Genomic DNA, 20,441 nt, shown 5'->3' on the forward strand with positions numbered 1-20,441 from the left:
GAGGCCGCAGTAGTGCTAGCTCCGTTATTTTACCTAGACTGATGGTCACTAATATATATCATTAGTCACTAATATATAATTGAGAATTATTTTTATTTTATTAGCTTGCATTGTACAGTTACTAAAATATTGAATGTTCACATTTGCAATATGAATCACTCCTGTTTTTAGTGCTCAAATGTGTCTCTATTTGTGTTGTGTATTTCAGGACATTTGAATACTTCTAAGAGCTCATCTTTAAATTAATTTAGGAAGATCATGGAGCTTTCTAAACAGTCAGTGAATGATTTTTCAGTCAGTGATATGTTTCTTGCCAAAGGAGATATGGCTTTAGATCACATATCTTCTACAGAAACAACATTAGACCACCAATCAGTACATGTTGAGGTCAATAACATTACAGCACAGATCATTGGTCTTGAAGGGCAGAAATTGAATCTGCATGTACCATCAGAGTCAATAATAGAACCAGTATCACCAGTGGAGGTAATGTTGGAAGAAAATGCACTCTCCCTGATGACACATAAAGCAACTCAGGAGAAACCAACTGGCCCTGATGATCCCAATGACTCTCAAGTTCAGTCAACATTGTCTGATCATACTTCATCAGACCCAGGTATTCCCAATGAGATGATAGCTGCCAGCATTTTGGAATCGGACATAAACCCTGTGGAACCGCGCTGTGAGTTCATAGTCCATACAGACCCCAGTGAAGCACAAGGTCCATCTGACAAAGTTACATTAGATCCAAGTGCCCTGTTGATGGGGAAATTGAAAGAGGTGGTATGTGAAAAAAAACAGACTCCAGATTCAACATCCATGACTCCCAAAGATGTGGGATGCTCCAAAGAGGAAAAGAGTGTCAGAAAGAACATTCCCCCAAAGAAGGACAGAATGGATCCGCTGAAAATAGACATGACCAGATCCACTGTTATCCCCCTCACCTGTAAGTTGTTTCTCATTTCAGTTTAATCATCTCATTACTGTTAGCAAAAAGCATTAGCTATAAAACAATGGCATAATTAATTCTCCCAGTGTATTTATCCCCATTATCTATAATTTTAAGTGTACTTAAAAAAAAAGCCCTTGGAATGTCTTTAGAAGAGATATTTTTAAAGAACCTATTGAAGTGTGATTTATTTTGGTTTATGATGCATTCGTAGCATCTCAGCTGTCCCTACAATGCCTGGAGTGCCACATCATCTTCAGTGACAACAAGAGCAAGGAGCGCCACCTCAAAATGAACCACCCCACCGAGTATGAGCAGTGCATGCTTGGCGATGCCCTCTTCGCCTGCTACGTCTGTGATCGGCATTTCACCTGCTCCACTGAGCTCATGGCACATCAGAGGGCTCATACGGAGAAGCAGCCTTTCAAATGTCCCATCTGCGGGGAAGCCTTCAGCCGATCATCTGAGCTCACAAGTCACAAGAAAGTTCACTTTGGCAAGCATGGATACACCTGCTCAGACTGTGGCAAGCACTGCAAAACCCTAACCTTGCTTAAATACCACCAGCGCATACACACTGGAGAAAGGCCATATGTGTGCATACACAAAGAGTGTGGCAAGAGGTTCAGCATGCCAAAGGCTCTCCAAAAACACCTGGAAGCACATGAAAAGGAGGATACAGAGGGCACTGCAGACCTGGCAAATTCTACAACCAACACAAAAAAAAAGAGGAATAAAGGTAGGTACGACTCTGTCTCCAGGTTAATCCTAAAGAGTATGGGGTGATGTTGCCAAGAAGTAGTGGGAAATCAAATAATCATATATTTGATTTATAATATATAAAGTTATATATAAAGTTATATATAAAATTATATATAAAGGGAGGAAGGGCTCTCACTCAAATCCAATGAGCTTGGATCATGGACTAAAACATACATAGTCTATTAGTATTTATAACTTGTACAATCTTATAATTGTCTTTGAACCTTTTACTGTACCCTGCAGAAACTTAACTGCTTATCTTTCTGAAACTTAGGCACCTTTCTTTCAGGATGTACTTGCATAGCTGTGTGGGTCTCTTATGCTACAGACACACAAAACATACACTTCAGGGATTGTTTTAGTTACAGTAGGCTAGGTTAGCAGACCAATGATATGTCTATGTGACAACCAACTCAAATATTACAACTGTCAAAAAAGCAAGAACAATAAAAATCTTAAGGGCCAATCATAGTTTAGGGTTGAGCAGTACCACAATGACATTTATGAAACAACAATTCAAGCGCATTAGAGGCATTAGAGAGAGTAGTAAATACAAAATACTGCCCACATGGCAGCTTTGCAGAGAAATCTCTCATATATTTTTATTTTCAGAGAAATACTAGACCAAATAAGTAGTAGGCTATATTTTCACAATAAAAAAATTAAGACTAGAACAGGCTCAAAACTTTCATTTTTTACACTTAAATGCTTTGACATTTGTACTTAATAGTATATTAGTATTTATGTTAGCCGCTTTTATATTTCTGGCTTATTATTTAGGTATTAATATTAGAGCATAGTATTGTGTGACTAATGTGAACTATTTGTTAGCTACATTGACACTAATAAAATAATTTTGTTACAAGAGTAAATATTGAGATTGTGGATGCAACTGCAGGTCCTGAGAGTGTCGCGGGTTATTGCTGAATTAATAGTGTGTATTTTTATTCTGGAATACTGGATACTCTAGTTAAAGAGTTCTACAAAACAAATCAAAGTAAATTATTCAAACATATTTTTATATAACACATTTTAATTAAATGGAACTTTAAAAGATAAAAAGTACAGGAAAATAAATAAAAAAGAGATTATGGCATTAATAATTATTGCAATTGCTACAAATACTGTAGTAGTTAAGCATCTTATCCCATACAGAGAAACCTTTCTTGTGCAGAAACATTCTTTGGACATACAATGTGGCAAAACTTATACCAGGTGCAGATGAACTAGACGACTTCTTTTTCTTGATTTGATTCAAAATGTAGCTATGTAGCTGTGAATCATGGCTATGAATGATGGCTAAGAAACTGTGTACTGCTATATACAGTATACAGTTTAAAATTATCTTCATAAATACATTATCAGCAGATGTTCAAATGCCTCATCATGGATCATTTATCATTACCGGCCAACAATTTCTGTATGCAGCTGTTGTCATCAAATATTTTTTGGGTTGTCCTTATTACCAAGGCATTCATATCTGTCATTTGCACTTTTGCAGGTACATTTGCTAAGAAGTTTGCATGCTCACAGTGTGATGAATCCTTCAAGACAGCAAAGTCACAGATTCATCACATTAAAATTAAGCATCCACAGTGCAAAACCATACCTCCCTCCAGTACCACCGTGGCATCACAAGAGTTAAAAGGTGTCCCACTTGTTACAACTCAATCTGCAATAGTTCAACCACCTCTACTACGTATGGAAGCTATTGGACCAGCAGCACAACAAATAGGCCCACTGGGAGCTGAACAAATTAAAAGATTAATAGAAAAACTGGGAAATGTACAAAAAGTCAATCAGCTGGTCATACTTGGAGTTGACCCGTTATCTTTTCAGGCCCAAAACATGGGAATGCAACAGCCACAGGGTCTCATACAGCCATTGCACTTTAATTTCACACAACCAACAATTCAACCAGTCATACTTCAGCAGACAAGGGATGAGTCAAGGCATGAAGGGATGATGTCAACTGGAGCTGAGCGAACCACGTGTAAAGATTCTTTAGAGATTGGGGTTACTGTTGAGCAAGAGGCAACAATGGTGCAGGGTGAGAAAACTGTTGTTTCATTAGGGAATCCAGAGAATCAGGTGGCAGTTGTTGAATCGGATATGAGAGGTGCACAGTTAAATGAGGTTCAATTTGAGATTTTACCAGAGCTGACTGAAAAGTCAGTCTTAACTCCCCAGGAGGAAAGCAGTGAACAAATGGATACAACAGTGGAGCAGCATATTCAAGTTACTTTAGATGTCAAAACTTTAGAGACTGGGGATGGTTCGTCTGTGTTTTCCATAAATGATTTTGAAAGCAGTCAGTCTCAAACAACTGAAGAAAATATTTCAAAGCCAACAGAAATCATGCTGTCAGAAGAGACCATCATTACTGCAGAATCCCTGGATCAAAAATGTGATGCAGAAGACTCATTAATAGAATCAGAGCCACAGTCTGGACAAATGAATATTCTTAACTTTGATAATAATCAAGAGCTTGAAGCTCACTTGGAACAGTTGGCTCCAAAGGAAACTTCACAGTCAGAGGAACCAAAAGGACAGACTATTCAGCCTTCTCTCAACAATGTGCAGCATCATCAAGAGAACTATTACTTGGAACAGGCACCAGTTAATAATTCCGGTAATCAGCAGACCATGTTGGCACCAGGAGACCAGAAGATGTCGGGTGTAAAAGATTGCTTGTATGCTAAGATAATGCTACCAACAAAGAAGAAAAGGTCCAAGAAACGGGTATCTCTTAAGTCACAGTCCCTGGGATCTGAAGATGAAGGTTCACTAAGCACCTCACAGACAACAACTTCTCGAGAAACTAACACTGCATCAAAAACTGTACAAAAAAAGAGAGAGAAGACAAAGAACAAAAAACTGGTGCATTTTGGACCTAGAGAAAACAAAGAGAAATCTTCAAAACAAAAGCTCCTGAAGATATCCAAGGCAGGTCTATACAAAGAATGGCAAGACATCGATTTGGTTCAAGTGCCTACTTTGTTACAAAATGAAAGTGCCCCTCATTTAAAACAGAAACAGAAAAATCAGAAACGCAAAAAAGGAGGCACAGTTGAAAATTTGACTGGGCTCAAGCATGACTTTTGTATACCAAAGGCTATTAAAGTGGCAGAACCAACACCACAAGGGAAACCTCAGAAGAGAAAAATTGAAACCCCCAGAGATTTGGCAAAGAAAGGGAAATCTGCCCAGGATATGGAGCAAAATGAAACACCTAAGCCAAAGAAAAAAAAGCAAGCCAAGATAGTGGAAGCAGTGTCTCCAAAGAAAGCAAAGATTAAAGATGCTACCGAGAATGAACTAGGTACGGAAATCCAAACGTTAGCTAAACGAAAGGACAAAGAGCAAAAAAGTGAGTCTGAAATCTCATGTCATGATCAAATAAAGCAGCAAGCATTGCTTTTATTGAAAGGTCACAAGCAGCCACAGCTAAAAGTGCACAAGTTGGATGCTAAAACCACAGGATTTGAACAACCACTTAAACATAAATGTCAGAGTAAGGAAGTTTGTTCCCAAGAAGCTACAGTGGTACAGACAAAAGGAGAAACACAAAATAAATCACCACAAACGGCAAGGAAAAAGAAAGCAAAAATGATTGGAAAGAAATCTAAAGAATTTCAGAAGGATGCCTGTCATTTGCAAATGTACTCTGTTGACAATGGTCTCACTTCAGCTCCATTATGCACAAAGCCAAAAGTTGTGCGGAAGCGTAAATCTTCTACGAAAATAGATCAGGAAATTGCATTGAGTCCTCCATATTCTCGGCTCACAATTGGATGCCAAGATTGTGGGAAGAACTTCTCAGAAGTCCCTGCCTTGCAGGAGCACATGGCTTCTATGCATTCTGAAAGTGGAATTTTCCAGTCCAATTTGAGCAGTGATGCTTCTAATAATCCAGTGAGTTCTGGGTCAAATGAAGCAATAATCACAAAAGCGGTTCATTCAAGCAACTTTGAAATACAGGTGTCTACAGACTGGGATATGGAGACCGAGATGAGAGAGATTGGTTTAGAAGACAGGGATGATCACGGACTCTCATTCCCAGCCCTCAGTCCTTCCCCTTCTTTCCCAACTGCATCAATCTCTCTTGAACACGAGGCCAAAGAGAGGGAGAAGATTCATCAAGATATTCATCCTGGAAATTCAGAGACACTTTGCAAAGATTCCACAATATTTAGGCAGCCTTTTGCAGATGTTTCATCCACAGAACCTGACACTTTCCACATTCCAGTACACAAGAAAAAGTCAGGGGAAAAGGAGAACATGGAGTCAGTTCAACTGGTCTCAGTTTCTGAGCCACAGGAGGGTGTTGACATTAAAGAGGAGTTGCCTTTAGATGTGAAGGTAGTCATGGTTGAAGACCAAAATGTAGATGACAAGGACTCTACTCAGGTAAATAGTCTTTCTAATGAGACTCGAGTGGGCTCTGATCAACAGGAAAATGAATCAGTTCACACTGACCTGAACCAGTGTCAGCTATCCATACAACATGTGAATCCAGCATCAACTGAAAATTCAGACTCCCACTTAACAGAACAACCAGAAATTAAACAAGAGGAAGAGGAGATACTGGTCCAGAGAGAAGAGAAGCAAACAAAAACATCTATGACAAGAAGTAGAAGAGGAAGAGGTGGTCGAAGTAAAGGAAAGAGACAACTTGGAAGAGCTACAAAAAGAGCTACAAAAGAGATGGTGAACAATAAAGAAGAATGTCAAGTTGTTTTTCAGCTTTATTCACTCACGGATGACTGTGAGGAAAAGAATGAAGAAAGGAACAATCAAACAAAGGCAACCTGTTCCACTATAGCTTACAAGCAGTCAGAGTTGGAGGAATGCCCTGAAGATCAGGTAGTTTTGGAGCTAGAATCTGTTACTTCCTGTGCTGTAGATGTGAGGAAACCAGATGATGCATCACTGGTTCAGAAGTCTGGCGAGCAAGACAAGACCAGCAGTTCATCTGGAATGGTTCTGGAACATTTCCAGACAGCTCATGAAAGTGAGGAAGGAAACTCTGCACACAGCCAAGGCAGCATAAGAAGCTGGGTAAGTAATGATAGCATATGCTATGGCAGTTTCTTGACCCTTAGATAAAAGACCCAGTACACGTGCAAACTCTCTAAGAACTTTAGTATTTGAGTATTAATAAAATATCCTGTTAGACATAATACATATTTGGTAGTGTAGGTACCCTTTCTGCCCTTTCCTTCAAGTCCACACAAAATTTGTGTGGCTTTATGTTCCAAAAACAGTCATAATTCATTTTTATATCACCATTTTCCAACCTCTATTTATCCCTTAGATCGTTTATTTCATACCTGTGCAGTAACAGAAACATTCTGTTTAATTTTAAGTTCTGATTGGTTGACCTGTTGTGCCTCATTCAAAAAACACAGAGATGAAATAAGCCTGAGAACTGCAATGTAAGTGGGTGAGGCTATATAGGTGGAGATTTGTAAACGCGTTTCTCCTGACATCAGAGAAACAGGATTTTAGAACCACCCAATTATTCTAAAGCAATAATTGTGTATTTTATCTTTTTTGGTAAAGTTCAGTTTTTTGTTTTTTCATTGAAGGGCAATCCACACCCAGAGACTGAAGGCATAACATCTGCTGGCAACTTTGATGATGTAAAAATAGAAGCCAGTCCATCAACTCTGGCCCCTCATGAAGTCCCACCTAGTGAGAGAGATTTATTGAAAGGAGTTCGAATGTTTCGGGTAAAGGCAGAAAATCACCAAAATTTAAACGAGCACAAAGCTTCACAACAAACTCATCGTGCTATGTGCCTACGTAAGTCTGCTAAAAATCAAACAAGTATGTGTGTGTAATTTTTTTCCTTCAATCCTTAGTTGCTTAGCTGCAATAATTATTTTTGAATAACTGTAAATACATTTTTACTACCTTCCCAGCAGAAAAGCACCTCAATCATGCTACAGATGGGATCCCCTCTGGATCCTCAACAGGCTCTGAATCTGCTGGCAAACAGTGTATATTCTATCCTGTTAAAGAAGAGGAGGGAGAGATACTGGTGGAACCTCCCCTTAGTGAACAAGCAACCAAGGTTCCAGAAGAGAGGACAGGTAAATCAGGATAAAGGTACTTGACTTGTAATCGGAAGGTTGCTGGTTCAAGCCCCACCACTGCCAAGTTGCTGTTGTTGGGCCTCTAAGCAAGGCCCTTAACCCTCAATTGCTCAAATTGTACGCAGTCATATTTGTAAGTCGTTTTGGATAAAAGTGTCAGATAAATGTAAAACATATCAATAATTCACTTTTTTGATATCCTCTAGAGGCTGGACCTGAAATAGAGGAGTGTGAGGAAATCATGGTGGAATGCTCACAAATGGAAATGCATCATAATTTTTACGGTGGCACTGAAGAGGGTAAATAAATTTGTCACATTGGGATAAAAGCTCAATTCTAACTGATAATATTTTATTTTAATTTGCCTACTGAGAATGTGTGGCTGTTTCACAGGTGATCTTGGCACCGAGCACCAGAGCCCTCAACACCTTCTAGAATTCCTCTCACAGAGTTCAGACACAGAGGAGTTTGACAATTTTCAGTCTGAGCCAGATGCTGAAGCTCTTATTATGTCCTGTTACCATGGTATCCACACCAATGGAGCTATGAAACAAAAAGAACTTTCAGTCTATGAGGAGGGTGGAAGAAATTCAGGGTTAGTCTTGATTCCAATAGCAAAATATTAGGTAAAGGTTTCCAAAGTTGTGTTTTCCTTATGTGTTCTTAGTCTCCCCCCCCCCTTCTTATTTCCATAGAAATGTAGATTTTTCCCAAGCAAAGCACCAAGGGGGAACCACAAAAGAGTGTTGGAAACCTATTGACTACTTCCTGCAGTACTTCAACTGGGACACGTGGAAAGAAATTGCAGTCTGGACAGGGCAAACATCAAAACTGCCAACACCTGTTACCGAAAAAGAGGTAGCCCAGATCGCAGGAATCCACATTGCAATGGGAACCCTAAAGGTGGGTAACATGCTAATTAAATACTCTTCCTGTCTGTTTACCAAATTGTAAGTGTCGGTATTTCTGACCAATACATAACATTCTAAATGCTATCAATTTCTTATGATTCTCAATTAAGTGTTAAATTAAGCGTCTTTAGCACCATGCTAAACCATTTACTAAACATAACGAAAGCTAAGTAGATAAGTGGTATTTGAAGGCAGGAGTCCCATTTGTGCAGATTTCTCCCTATTTTTGATTGTTGTTTACCAGCTTTTCTGATATTATAATGGATGGAGTTCTCTTGTAGAATTGTTGAATTGTTTCACAATGCAGTAAAAAAATACAGTAATGTCATGCTTATGATTACAATTTTATGAGTCAAGTGATGTAGATCTTGTGAATCGGTCCCACTTAATTCCATTGACATATATGATCAAGCTTCTTATTACATAGTGCATATGCATATCGTACATTCAAAATGTCCTGTGGTTAAATAACAAAAAATGAATGTGTAAATATCTATATTTAATTTCACTTTGTCAGTACATTTGGATAGCATATAAATCAGTAATTGTTTATTATTCTCCATAATTGCAAGTACTGAGTTGAATATATTTATTAGTATGAATCACTGTCATTCTTTAAGTGTTTAGTATACAACCGATATTGATACTGAAATTCTTGTCTTGTATCTTGCCCTCTTGCTACTCCTAAGTTTCCAAGTATGAAGCTGTACTGGGAGGACCTCACCCGAGTGCCCTTAATTGCTGATGCCATGTCAGCTTCCAAGTTTTCTGAGCTCACTTACAACCTTAAGTTGGCTAGTCCTAGAGGAGATCTCAGGCAGGCAAATGGAGATGGAGATGAACAATGTGGCCAAGGAAACACAACTCAGTTAAGCACCAGTGATAAGGCACCGAGACAAGTTCCTTCACCAGGTGACAAATCTAGAATGTTTACATCCTTGCCGTTGTGCAGGTATCAGGATACGGAGAATTGCACAGACACTTTAGTGTCAAAAACAGATCCATTGTGGAAAGTTCAGGCCATTGTAAAGAGAGTTCAAGAAGGGTGTCGAGCTCTTAAGAGAAATGGAAACCATGCAGTTGACCAATACCCCCTTCCTTTTCAGAGGCACCCAACGCATTTGTTACATCACACAATTATGATAAATGTTACTGGATTGGTCATGGACTTTAACTTGCGTGTAAAGGACTGTAAGAGAGAGGAAGTAGTTGTAAATATGGTTTCTCAAGAAATAGATGATAACCAAGGCATGGTGTTTCTCTGTAAACCAGAACTATCAACACCTTCTATGTTGGAGCATCTCCTAGAGGCAGGAGTGCGCAGTGCTGGCAAGGTTGGAGGTGCAAGGGGCCAAGTAGGTGATGAGTTTGTGACCTCTGATGGAAAGCTAAAGCTATTTAGATGCCACCATGGCTTCATCCTCTCTGCGGCAACAAAGGAAAGATCTCGTTCAACGTCGCTTGTCAGTGGTTTTGAGCGAGCAATCAAAGCTGCAAATCTAAACAGAGACTTAAGAAGCCTTTATCGCACACCATGTACAAGTTCATCACCCAGTGCCTGGCCACAGTCTGTTCTTTGGGACCTTATTGATCTGGCATTAGTTAACTCCTGGCTACAATACAAGCAAGATACAAACCATGATTCAGAGCCACTGTCACTTATGGCATTCCGTTTGGAAGTTTCCAAAGCTTTAATCCTTTCTAGCAGTATTGATGCACAAGACTCATCACCCCCCTATCCTCCAGTTCCTAAACATTCTGCTCCAAATACAACTCCAGGCACCAATGATGCCTTTGAGAACTCTTTTCCTGATGCAGCCACACGATATGATGGTATGGGCCATTGGCCGGAGCAACTTGCCGAAGGTGAAGAAGCCAGATGTAGGTTCGGAGGTTGTGAGAGAACATCTCGAGTACGATGTCTCAAATGCTGTGTGTTCCTTTGCATTTCACGCAATCACAACTGTTTCCTGAAGTTTCATAGTCAGGGGTCTGAATGAAATCTACTTACTCTGATCATGCTCTATTAAGCATATTACTTCTATGCCAGTTTATGATAACTATTAATTACATTGTGGCTTGACATGAGGATTGTCTAGCATCAATGATCTCTCATTTATTGGTCTGTACAGCTTTTCTAAATAAATGTTACTGCTCAAAGGTTTGGAATCACTTGTCAAATTAAGTTTGTTGTTTTATTCATAATTGTTTTTTTAAATATTAGAGAGCTAAATGATAAACAATTTTAGATGCATCATTCAGAATGTAAAGTATTTGGAGGCTAATCAGAAATTATTAAATGATAAGTATCTATTAATTTGTAGAAAATGTGTCATTTTCATTTGATCACTGGTTTGCAAATATGAGGAATTTTCTCATATTTCCAGTTATTTTTAACACAAAGTTTCCTAACTTTTTAGCAGCTTGATAAAATCAGTTTAAAGGTACATATATTAGCATCATATTAGAAGCTTATATATACTACAAAATTAGTGTATTATTGAAAACTTTGATTCCTGTCTTTTGAGCGGTAGTTGTCCTGTGCACGTTTGTCTCTATATGTCCACAATATGTGGATAATTGTGCAAGATTATTGTTGCAATTGTACATTATGATTTTCTGTAAGCAAATGTAACTTATGCTGTAAGTTATCCATGATGTCTACAAGTGAATAATTGATCATAGTTGCAATTATAATTTTAATTATGTATTGTCACAATGTCTTCTGGATAAAATGTCTTCTGTACTTTTTATTTTTGGAATTGCTTTTAATTGCTTAATAAAGGATATGCAGAATTCGTTTTCACTTTACCTTGTTTTTGTAGTTATAGAAGTTCAAGACTAGTCAAATTAGTAGCTACAAATGTGATGTGGCTTGTTCATAAATGCAGAAATTTGCAATGTGTGTGTATTTGATATTTTCTCAAAGAACAAAATGAGCAATTATTGTAGACGCAACAGATCAGTCAACCTATTCATTCGGATTATTCTTACCCTATTGCCTCTTAAATCTGGAAGTTTGTCAAGTCTGGTAAAATTTTTAAGATGTTTTACAGCTATAAGCTAAAGTCTTGGCCGAACAAGTGTATTTAAAGGTTCTCTGTCGAAGCAAATCCTTGCAGATGTTAAAAATTCAACATTTACTTGGTCATTGTTATTTGGCCTAAAACTAGCAACTAAATACAAGTGAGAGCAAAATCAGCAGCTAACAATATCATATGTAAGAAGACTGAAATCTAAAAGTGAAAGCACAAATTGCATTTAAAAAACTAAGAAAATTAGGACTAAAAGAATGTTTATGGTTATCTAAGGGTTTGTTAATTTACAGTTAATTTGTCGTTAGCACATTGTGCAATAGAGGAAGCCACATGTAACAATTTGCAAGACCTATCACAAAGTATATATAGCTTTAGTTCTATCAGAAATATTGTTAGGCTTTTATTTATTTTTTGTTAATTGTATTTAACAAAAAATTGTAGAGTTTTCTGAAGGTCTATCTAATATCTGTACCAAAGAAAGGGGAAGAGGCAGAACTGAGTGTGTGCTCCATCCATTCTGATGATATGAAGTGGGTACACTGTGCTCATGGTTAATCCCAATAGTTTTATATTTCAACATTTAGTCAACTGAACATTTAGTCAACTGAAGCATTATTATTACTGCTCGGGTGGTGGTGTCTCTGTGGTTAAGGTACTTGACCTGTAATTGCAAGGTTGCTGGTTCAAGCCCCACCACTACCAAGTTGCCACTTTTGGGCTACTGAGAAAGACCCTCAATTACTCAAATTTTACTCAGTCATAATTGTAAGTTGCTTTGGATCAAAGTGTCATATAAATGCTAATATGAAAATTTATTTTAAAACTATAGATAAAGATACTATCATTATTTCATACTATCATTATTTCATTTTTTCCAATGTTTATATTTGTACATTTGTTTTATACATACATTTTGTGTTAAATTACATTTTGTGTTAAATAAAGATTTTATTTTAGGCTTTATAATTCTTTTTTAGGCTAAGTTAGGTTTTATAGGCTCTGAAGTACATCATTCACAACAATACTGTCAATCTTGTCACATTTGAAATGGATGTGACCACATGAAAACATTTTTTAAACAGAAACATAAATAAATAAAACACCAACTAATCTTTTGTGCTGATCATTGGTTTGCAATGCCAGGTATTAAAGCAGAGATAAAGAAGCTTGTTGAAATTATAGCAAACCAAGTACAAAGTACGCGCAGCCCTGGAAACAGGCCTGTAGTGCAATGTCGCATAAAACCAACAAAAGGGAGACTTGAAGTTGAACCACAGCTGCTGCAGCCTGGTGTGTTTTGTGTATGTTCCTCTCATTCAGAGAGCGACTGTTCGTTCAGATACAAACCTCTTATCTCAGCGTCTGTAGCGGGCTGGACGCTGCTTCAGTGGGTAAACGTTTGTAACCCACTTGCGCCCCCCTCTTACGTCCATTTGCATGACTAGCTGGTGGTGTTTTCCCTCCATGAAAGTGCAGCTATAACAAGGTAAGGTATTTGTACTGTCCCGCTGGTTTGCGTCGGTTATTTTTGCCGTTGTAGGCGTGTTTGCGTCTAATGTTATAGGGAATGTTTGCTTGAATTCAGGCTTACGTGCTGGCTAACCCATGTTGGTCAACTGCAAGTTTAACCTCGAAGAGTATTGGATAAGTTAGCAGCGAGCCAGCGGGCTAACCTAGCTAACTAGCTATCTAATGCAGCTAGAGACGGTTGTTTGTTTTGACAAGAACACACTCACATAACTAGCTCTGTAGCCAGTTAGCCATCTGGCAAACCGTTTAGTTTATTTGGGACATAATTTGATATATCACAGTTTGTGATAGCAGCGCTGAAGGACGTTAATATTGAGTGTAGCCGAGCGAAGGCCACATTAGTCGGGCCCTCGGTTTGTTGGCTAGCTAGCTATTTAGCCGATGTATGTTGGCAAGCGGCATTGCATTGCCACCAGTGTCGTGCTTCTTTGGATGGTCATTTTAACAGATCGTCTTATTTTTCCATAATAACGTTACATGAGGTTTCCCATAGTGCTAGCCAGCTATTTTTGCGGCCTCATGTTTTAGATAGCCAGCTAGCTAATTTGACTGTTAGCCATGCTATCTAGCCAGCTAGCTAACGTCATTATGCCGCTGCAGTATTCTCGCGACGCGGGATTATCAAACTCAATTTAGTTATTTAGCTACTAGCTGGGTATATAAAGGACAGATTAACGTGGTGGTGAGTTTCTTTTTATTTTTCCCTATAGCTAAATACTCTGATTTGTTGTTGAATAAAGATAGCCAACTAGCGTTAGCTGACATTGACAGTTTGGAAGCAGGACTGACAAGTTTTAAAACGAGCTAGGTGTCTGCCTTTTCTAATCGGTGCCATTTCTTTATTTTTCTTCCTGCAGAAACAATATAGATATCCCAAGTCTTCAAAATGGACTCTGATATACTGAAGATAGAGGAAATTGTGATGGGAGGAGGAGAGACTGCTACGCCTGCTGAATTGGAACATGAAAAAGCAGAAGAGCCATTCACCACAATCATCATTCAGGATCCTCCACCAGCTACTGGCATTCAGTCATGTAAGAGATGTAGCGTTAACTTAACATGTGAAGCAGTGAAATTGTTAACTACTGGTTTAAGGTTGGTTTGGTTTTTTATGTTTTTTTAAATAGGCTGTAGTAGAATTTTTCTACAGTAAAATGTTTAATGGGATATGATGCTTCTGTGCAAGTTCGCTTTGGCCTCATGTTTTTTTGTTTTGTTTTGTTTTTTACAATTTTATGGCATTACATTACTGGGTTACCAAAATTATTAGTAGAAAAAGTATACATCATAATGCTTACTATAGCATTATACAGGGAGGATGGGTAATGATTACTGGCTTTTGCACTTTATACAGGTGTTATTAAACAAAAAGATTAATATACTGTATAATAAACCTAACTCTGATGAACTTTTAAATTTATATACATATCCTACATATGTAACTAGGTAGTTATGATGTCAGAATGAAAGGATGTAGGGTGTTAAAAACAGCTAGGTTTGAATAATGACAGGTTAATATTTAAGTAGCCTCAGCAAACCTGTTCTGTTGTGCTCACTTAATAATTTTATTAACCTAACTGAAGGTTAAGCAGTTGAATCCCGGGCAGGCCTTTAAAATAAATTGAATAGACTGGTAACAAGTGTTAATCTTGTTTGTTTTTTGTTTGTTTGTTTTTGTTTGTTTGTTTTGAAATTAGTTTTTTTTTAAATTCACCTTAAGTTCAAGTTCAAGAGATTTTATTGTCATTTCAGCTATATACAAGTACACAACAAAAACGAGACAATGTTCCTCCAGGACCATGGTGCAACATAAAAATTGTGGTGGTTGGAATTGATTTACATACTATACTGAAGTTGTAGTTGAACTTGATCTTGTCTTTGGTCATTTAGAAAGCAGTAGGTAATACCATTTGTTTGAAAACGGGTGATTAACTGACTGTAGTTGTACAATGTTACTTACAAAGGCATACATTTATATTCATTATTAAATTTGACTTTTCCTCTCAATGCACAGACCAGCATGAGAGCCTGCAGTGTTTCCAGTGCTTTATCACCTTCTGTAATGCTAAAGCCAAGGAGAGGCATATGAAGAAGAGCCATCGTGAAGAATACAAACAGCAGTTGCAACAGGTTACTTTTTAGAGTGTCCCCCTACCCCCCACTTTCTCATATTTGTATTCAGCTATGAAGGTCATCTTGGCTTTAGATATTTCAGATTTCTTCTTATTATGCAGAGATGTCATGGGTTCAATTCCAATGGAGCACATGTACTGTTATACTGATAAATATGTAATTCACCCTGGATAAGAGTGTCTTCCAAATGCCGTCAATGTAAAGAGCCTTACAATTTAATCTCATTAAATTTATGGAGAAATGTTTGATTTGGCATCATTTATGAATGCCATGAATTTAGGGTGCATCAGTAAATACAGCTGATAAGGTAACATTACCATTTGGGCAACACAGACCTTGAGCAATGTTATAAGATGTGTATTAAACACAAGATTAAAATCTAGGACATAACAGTTTAAAGAACTGAATTTGCAGTACTTGTATGTGCTGTTTGCTGTCATTCTCTTGGCTAAGGGAAGCTTTGTCTTGTTCTGCCTCAGCATGCAAATTGATAGTGCCAGGCAGTCGCAATGCTCAACAGTTTCCAGTTTTTGCTCTGTGAAATGGTTGCCTGCGAGTCTTTTTATAATATAATTAAAAAGCTGTATTTCTGTATATATAGTGCGACACACTCTTCACCTGCTATGTGTGTGACCGCACATTCCCGTCTTCTGAGGAATTAACACACCATCAGTCCACTCACAACAAGGAAGACAAACCCTTCAAATGTGCACACTGCCAAGAGAGCTTCCGTACATTCTCTGAGGTCAGTGAGTGAATCATTCTAAAGCTGTATAAACTGTTCGTTATTGTTCATATAAGTGCTAGTGAAGGTGTGTAGAAACCTGCCAGCTCATATTTCTCTGCTGTTAGAATTCCATGTGATGGTTCAACCAATATAAAATTTATATGTTCTTAAATGTTCTCTTTTGGAAAGATTTATTTTCCTTCTTATTTGCTATATCTGTGAGATGAAAAGGTATGAGGTGCTCATTCACTATGCATTGAGACAGCCTATAGCTGTCAGCTCCATTTGCTTTTCATTTCACCTGACAGTGCTAAACTATTTTATGAGTATCATCAATGTTACAATCAATTAGTTGCTATCTCTTACTGAAAATCAACTTAATCGTGAAACCTACTTTGCTTTTTGGTGTCCCTAGTTGACGACGCACAGACGGCAGGTGTGTCCTGAGCGTCAGTTTGTGTGTAAAGAATGCAATGAGACATTCAGAAGCCCAGCACTTCTACGCAACCACCGTTTGGCCCAGCACCCTGTGCGCCAAGAAGGAGAGGATGTAGATGATCCTGCCAAGACCCACCGATGTGGCAAATGTGGCAGGGGCTTTGAGGAGGAGTCTGAGCTCCTGCAACACCAGGAAAACCACGCAGGCAACCAGCACTGCAATGGCAGTGCCCCAGTTAAGAGGCGTGGGAGACCTCCAAAAGCTGAGACTGCAGCAGCTGGAGAAAAGAAACAAAAACGAACCAAGATGGAAGAAACGGAAGTGACAGCAGAGCCTGGGGCAAGCAACCATTCAGAGGCTGTCTCCCCGCCACCAGTTGTGGATGAACCAAAGGCCAAGATGGGAGCCAGGCGAGGGCGACCACCAAAATCATCGCACGAGCTCAAAGTCGAGGAGGAGAAAGTGGAGGGCAAGAAAGCAAAAGTTACTCCTCCACCCTCTCGCAAAATCCCATGCCCAGAATGCGACCTCACTTTTCCAGTGCTGGCGCAACTGCGGGCTCATAAGAAAGAGAAGCACACCCAGCGCAAGCCTTACCCGTGTGGAGAGTGCGAAGAGAGTTTCAACCGACCTGAGCAGTTGGAGGCCCACATGGCTCGGGCCCACACAGCTGGCCGGTACTCCTGTGCAACCTGTGGCAAGAGCTTCGGCAGAGAAAGCAACCTAAAAGCCCATCAACAGACCCATGACAAACAGGAAGAAAAGCCAACTGGCCGTGGAAAAAGATAATTCAGATTGGAAGATGCCCAGGGTTCTATATTTAGGGATTAGGGTTTCAAGATTTTTGAAGTGATCTTAATAGAATGACAAATTTAGGGTGGCAGGGTTGAAATTGTTTGTGTGAGACTGTCAAAACTGAGGGTTTTTTTGTGGAACCTGAAACCCAATAAGCCACATGTGGCTTCCTCATGTCATCCTGATATGTTTATTACTGGTGGCATGGTATATGCTTCAGGCCACAGTTTGAAATATATAGGATAATCAAAACAATAGATTATACACATCAGACTATTAGGGTCATAAACCTCAAAAAAGTTCACGTAAAGTGAAAGGCTTTGCATTGGCTTTTATTTGAATACTTTGTCTTTTTTATGAATATCAAGAGTGGATTAATGTTTTTACATTTATTTTTTAGAAATGTGTGATGCCAGGTGGTAATTTACATGATTAGAGTTGGTGTTTCTGGTTTTCTAAGGACAAGCATTGACCTGATTCATTAGAAAATGATTTCATTTTCTGTAGTACCACAAAGGCATTAGTACTGGATAAAAGTAGAGATAAACATTGACATTTGTAATAAGAGAATGCCTGAATAATGCCCCTGTCCTTTAAAAAAAAGGAAAGGAAAAAAACTAAAGTTTTGAGAACTTTGTTATAATTTTTAATTATGGTGATTGAGCAAAATGAGTTGGAGCATAAATGAAAATTATGCATATGGACATGTGGCTGTGGAAACGAACTGAAATTCGTTTTTTTCTATCCAGATGACTTGTTTAACAAATTTGTAAGAACTAACTTTTAATTGTAAAGATGTAATATGTAATTCTTTGAACTTTTACCAATGTTGGTATTGCTATGATAACTTGAGATTGTTGAATGTACTCTGAAAATCTGTATATAGTATCCTCATGTCAAAATCTTGGTGTTACACACAAAAAAATGGAGTCATGGATACTGTAACTACAACACCTAGATTTTGAAAGGGCTGTCTGGAGAGCTTGATGCCTCTTGATTTATCATAGTAATATTTTTTTTAATCCTAAGAAACAAAATACATAGTATAGTTTCAGTTGTTTTTGATATATTGATGCATCTGAAGAAATTGACTTGGTTTTGCCTCAGTGTTATCAAGCCTGAAGCTTTCAAACAAGTACATTTTCATTGTTTTGCTCTGTCAACAAAACTGTTCACTCTGACTTGATTTAGTTTAAATAGTTATAATGGTCCATTATGTTTTAATGAGTTTTTGTCTATACATTAGAGATTCACAAACTTTTTTATGACAAAAAAAATGTATCCTACTGTGTCTGTTTCTTCGTTGTAATATGTCCCCATTGTTGGCTAAACTGTTTAAAATTAAAGAAGGCCTGCCTTAAAGGCTGCTGCAGAATGAGTGCTGTTATCATATACCATACTTCATAATCAAACTAATCTGCATATTTACTTTATCACACTTTTAGCTGAGTGCAGAATGCAAAGTTGGCTGCTTTTATACATTTTCACAAAGAAACTAATGTATTTCTGGCCTATTTCCATTTATTCATTCCTCATGGAATTGTATCTGGTAATTAGTGCTTAGTATGAAAGATTGTCATTTGTGTAAGAGACCTTTTTCCTCCAGCACAGTGGTACAACTCCAAGCAAATTACCTCATTTATCAGTTACCTAAAACATTTACTGTATGCAAAATAATTTTTGACCACCTATGGATGCAAAAGGTGGGAGTTATTGATCTTGTGCAAGCATGTATGTAGGCAGTCCAGGTTGCAATGGGCCAGAACTGCTCTACTGCTAAAACAGCATGTGTAGGACTTGTACTGACTTTTTAAAGTCTCTCTGTAAAGCCTTTTATAAAGTTCACTCCTGTAGCGTTCAACAGAACTAAACAAAGCTATTTTTAAGAGTATTGTTTCTTACAGATGTATTTAGAATGTAGTTTAAGTGGACTAGATGAAAGCTGTGATATAAGATTATTTTCTGCTCGGCCGCTGCCTGACATTTAAAAAGCACAGTAAAATTATTTCTTCTCAAAAGTTGAGTAAACTATCATCTAACTGGACCTTTTAATACAATACTCTGACACTAATAGCGTGTTAAAGGTAACTGATTCTGTGCGATTAGTACAACCACAACAGTTAAGCATGTCCCTGCAAAAAAAGGAAACTTTTAGATGGCATTTTACTTTGTTTTCATTCAGAATGATACAAAAAGGCCAAATATAATGCACTCTAAAAACATGCCTGTGATTATATAGTTTATTTCAAATGGTATATAACAATATTTCAAATTATTAGAATTATCTTATTGTTTTAATTTCCCCCAATTTTCCCTTCTCTTCACAGTTAAACAGATTCCGTGGTCTTCTTCGTCTTTAGACTTTGTAATGGTCCAGGGAGCTGGCATGGCAAGGAAATCTACATTGTACCCGGTATTCCAAACTCCACACTAAACAATCTCTTGGGTGGACGATACAAGAAATATGGAGCTGCTTCTTAGTACCACTCTAGCACACAGTCTGCTAAAGGTATGTCTAAACAATTGCTTTGTCATTTTTACACATACACTAAAATGCCATATTTTTACTGGGTTTGGAGTGTGCAAGAAGGTATCAGATTGATCCAGCTAAAATGTGGTCAGATGAGACAAAAAAAAAAAAAAGTAGGTTTTTGGCCAAAATGTTAAATGGCTTATTCCTCAACAAATACCATTCCAACAGCGAGGTGTGGGTGTGGTAGCATTTGTTTGGTAGCTTTTCCTCAGCGAGGACTGGATAGTGAAAATTACAGGAGGAAAGCAGAACAACCTGCTTCAGTTTACTAAAAAATACTGTTGTGGTGAAACTTAACCTTTCTGTAGGACAGAAGCAACACAGCAGTTGGGGAACCCAAAAAGTCCAGATCTTATTTCCTAACTAGTACTAAAACAAAACGGTGCAGTTTGAAGATTGGTTGTCAGAAGAGGTACATCATTCCACACATTTATATGATCTGCCCTCAAAATATTACAAGAATAATGAATGCTGATTACTTCTTGATGAGATATGGGCCAAAGTTTCTGTACAAGGATACTGT

The 20,441-nt window shown here is 38.1% G+C and overlaps 2 protein-coding genes across 5 annotated transcripts; both read left to right on the forward strand.

The window, feature by feature from the left end:
- The first annotated feature begins 224 nt into the window (after positions 1 to 224).
- LOC113575613 lies at positions 225 to 11,529 on the forward strand. Of its 3 annotated transcripts, none has more exons than XM_027007203.2 (9): positions 225 to 946; positions 1,164 to 1,688; positions 3,213 to 6,772; positions 7,303 to 7,543; positions 7,642 to 7,809; positions 8,019 to 8,111; positions 8,206 to 8,407; positions 8,508 to 8,715; positions 9,413 to 11,529. In XM_027007203.2, exons 1-9 carry the CDS (start codon positions 259 to 261, stop codon positions 10,721 to 10,723), a joined length of 6,996 nt encoding a protein of 2,331 aa, XP_026863004.2. In that variant the 5' UTR covers positions 225 to 258; the 3' UTR covers positions 10,724 to 11,529. The 3 variants fall into 3 exon arrangements, with proteins under 3 accessions (XP_026863004.2, XP_026863005.2, XP_026863006.2); XM_027007204.2 differs by having other exon boundaries at positions 7,303 to 7,519; positions 7,639 to 7,809; XM_027007205.2 differs by having other exon boundaries at positions 7,303 to 7,519.
- Positions 11,530 to 13,132: 1,603 nt separating this feature from the next.
- LOC113575665 (zinc finger protein 782-like) lies at positions 13,133 to 18,763 on the forward strand. Of its 2 annotated transcripts, none has more exons than XM_027007274.2 (5): positions 13,133 to 13,247; positions 14,149 to 14,325; positions 15,306 to 15,421; positions 16,026 to 16,169; positions 16,567 to 18,763. In XM_027007274.2, exons 2-5 carry the CDS (start codon positions 14,178 to 14,180, stop codon positions 17,377 to 17,379), a joined length of 1,221 nt encoding a protein of 406 aa, XP_026863075.2. In that variant the 5' UTR covers positions 13,133 to 13,247; positions 14,149 to 14,177; the 3' UTR covers positions 17,380 to 18,763. The 2 variants fall into 2 exon arrangements, with proteins under 2 accessions (XP_026863075.2, XP_026863076.2); XM_027007275.2 differs by lacking the exon at positions 13,133 to 13,247 and adding an exon at positions 13,292 to 13,973.
- Positions 18,764 to 20,441: the final 1,678 nt, after the last annotated feature.

The sequence above is a fragment of the Electrophorus electricus genome, chromosome 10, assembly GCF_013358815.1.
Source record: "Electrophorus electricus isolate fEleEle1 chromosome 10, fEleEle1.pri, whole genome shotgun sequence".
Taxonomy (NCBI): domain Eukaryota; kingdom Metazoa; phylum Chordata; class Actinopteri; order Gymnotiformes; family Gymnotidae; genus Electrophorus; species Electrophorus electricus.

Coding starts and splice junctions, on each gene's coding strand:
- LOC113575613 (XM_027007203.2), top strand. CDS start 259: ATGGAGCTTTCTAAACAGTCAGTGAATGATTTTTCAGTCAGTGATATG. Junction 947..1,163: donor CACTGTTATCCCCCTCACCT/GTAAGTTGTTTC, acceptor ATGCATTCGTAG/CATCTCAGCTGTCCCTACAA. Junction 7,810..8,018: donor GGTTCCAGAAGAGAGGACAG/GTAAATCAGGAT, acceptor GATATCCTCTAG/AGGCTGGACCTGAAATAGAG.
- LOC113575665 (XM_027007274.2), top strand. CDS start 14,178: ATGGACTCTGATATACTGAAGATAGAGGAAATTGTGATGGGAGGAGGA. Junction 15,422..16,025: donor ACAAACAGCAGTTGCAACAG/GTTACTTTTTAG, acceptor CTGTATATATAG/TGCGACACACTCTTCACCTG. Junction 16,170..16,566: donor GCTTCCGTACATTCTCTGAG/GTCAGTGAGTGA, acceptor TGGTGTCCCTAG/TTGACGACGCACAGACGGCA.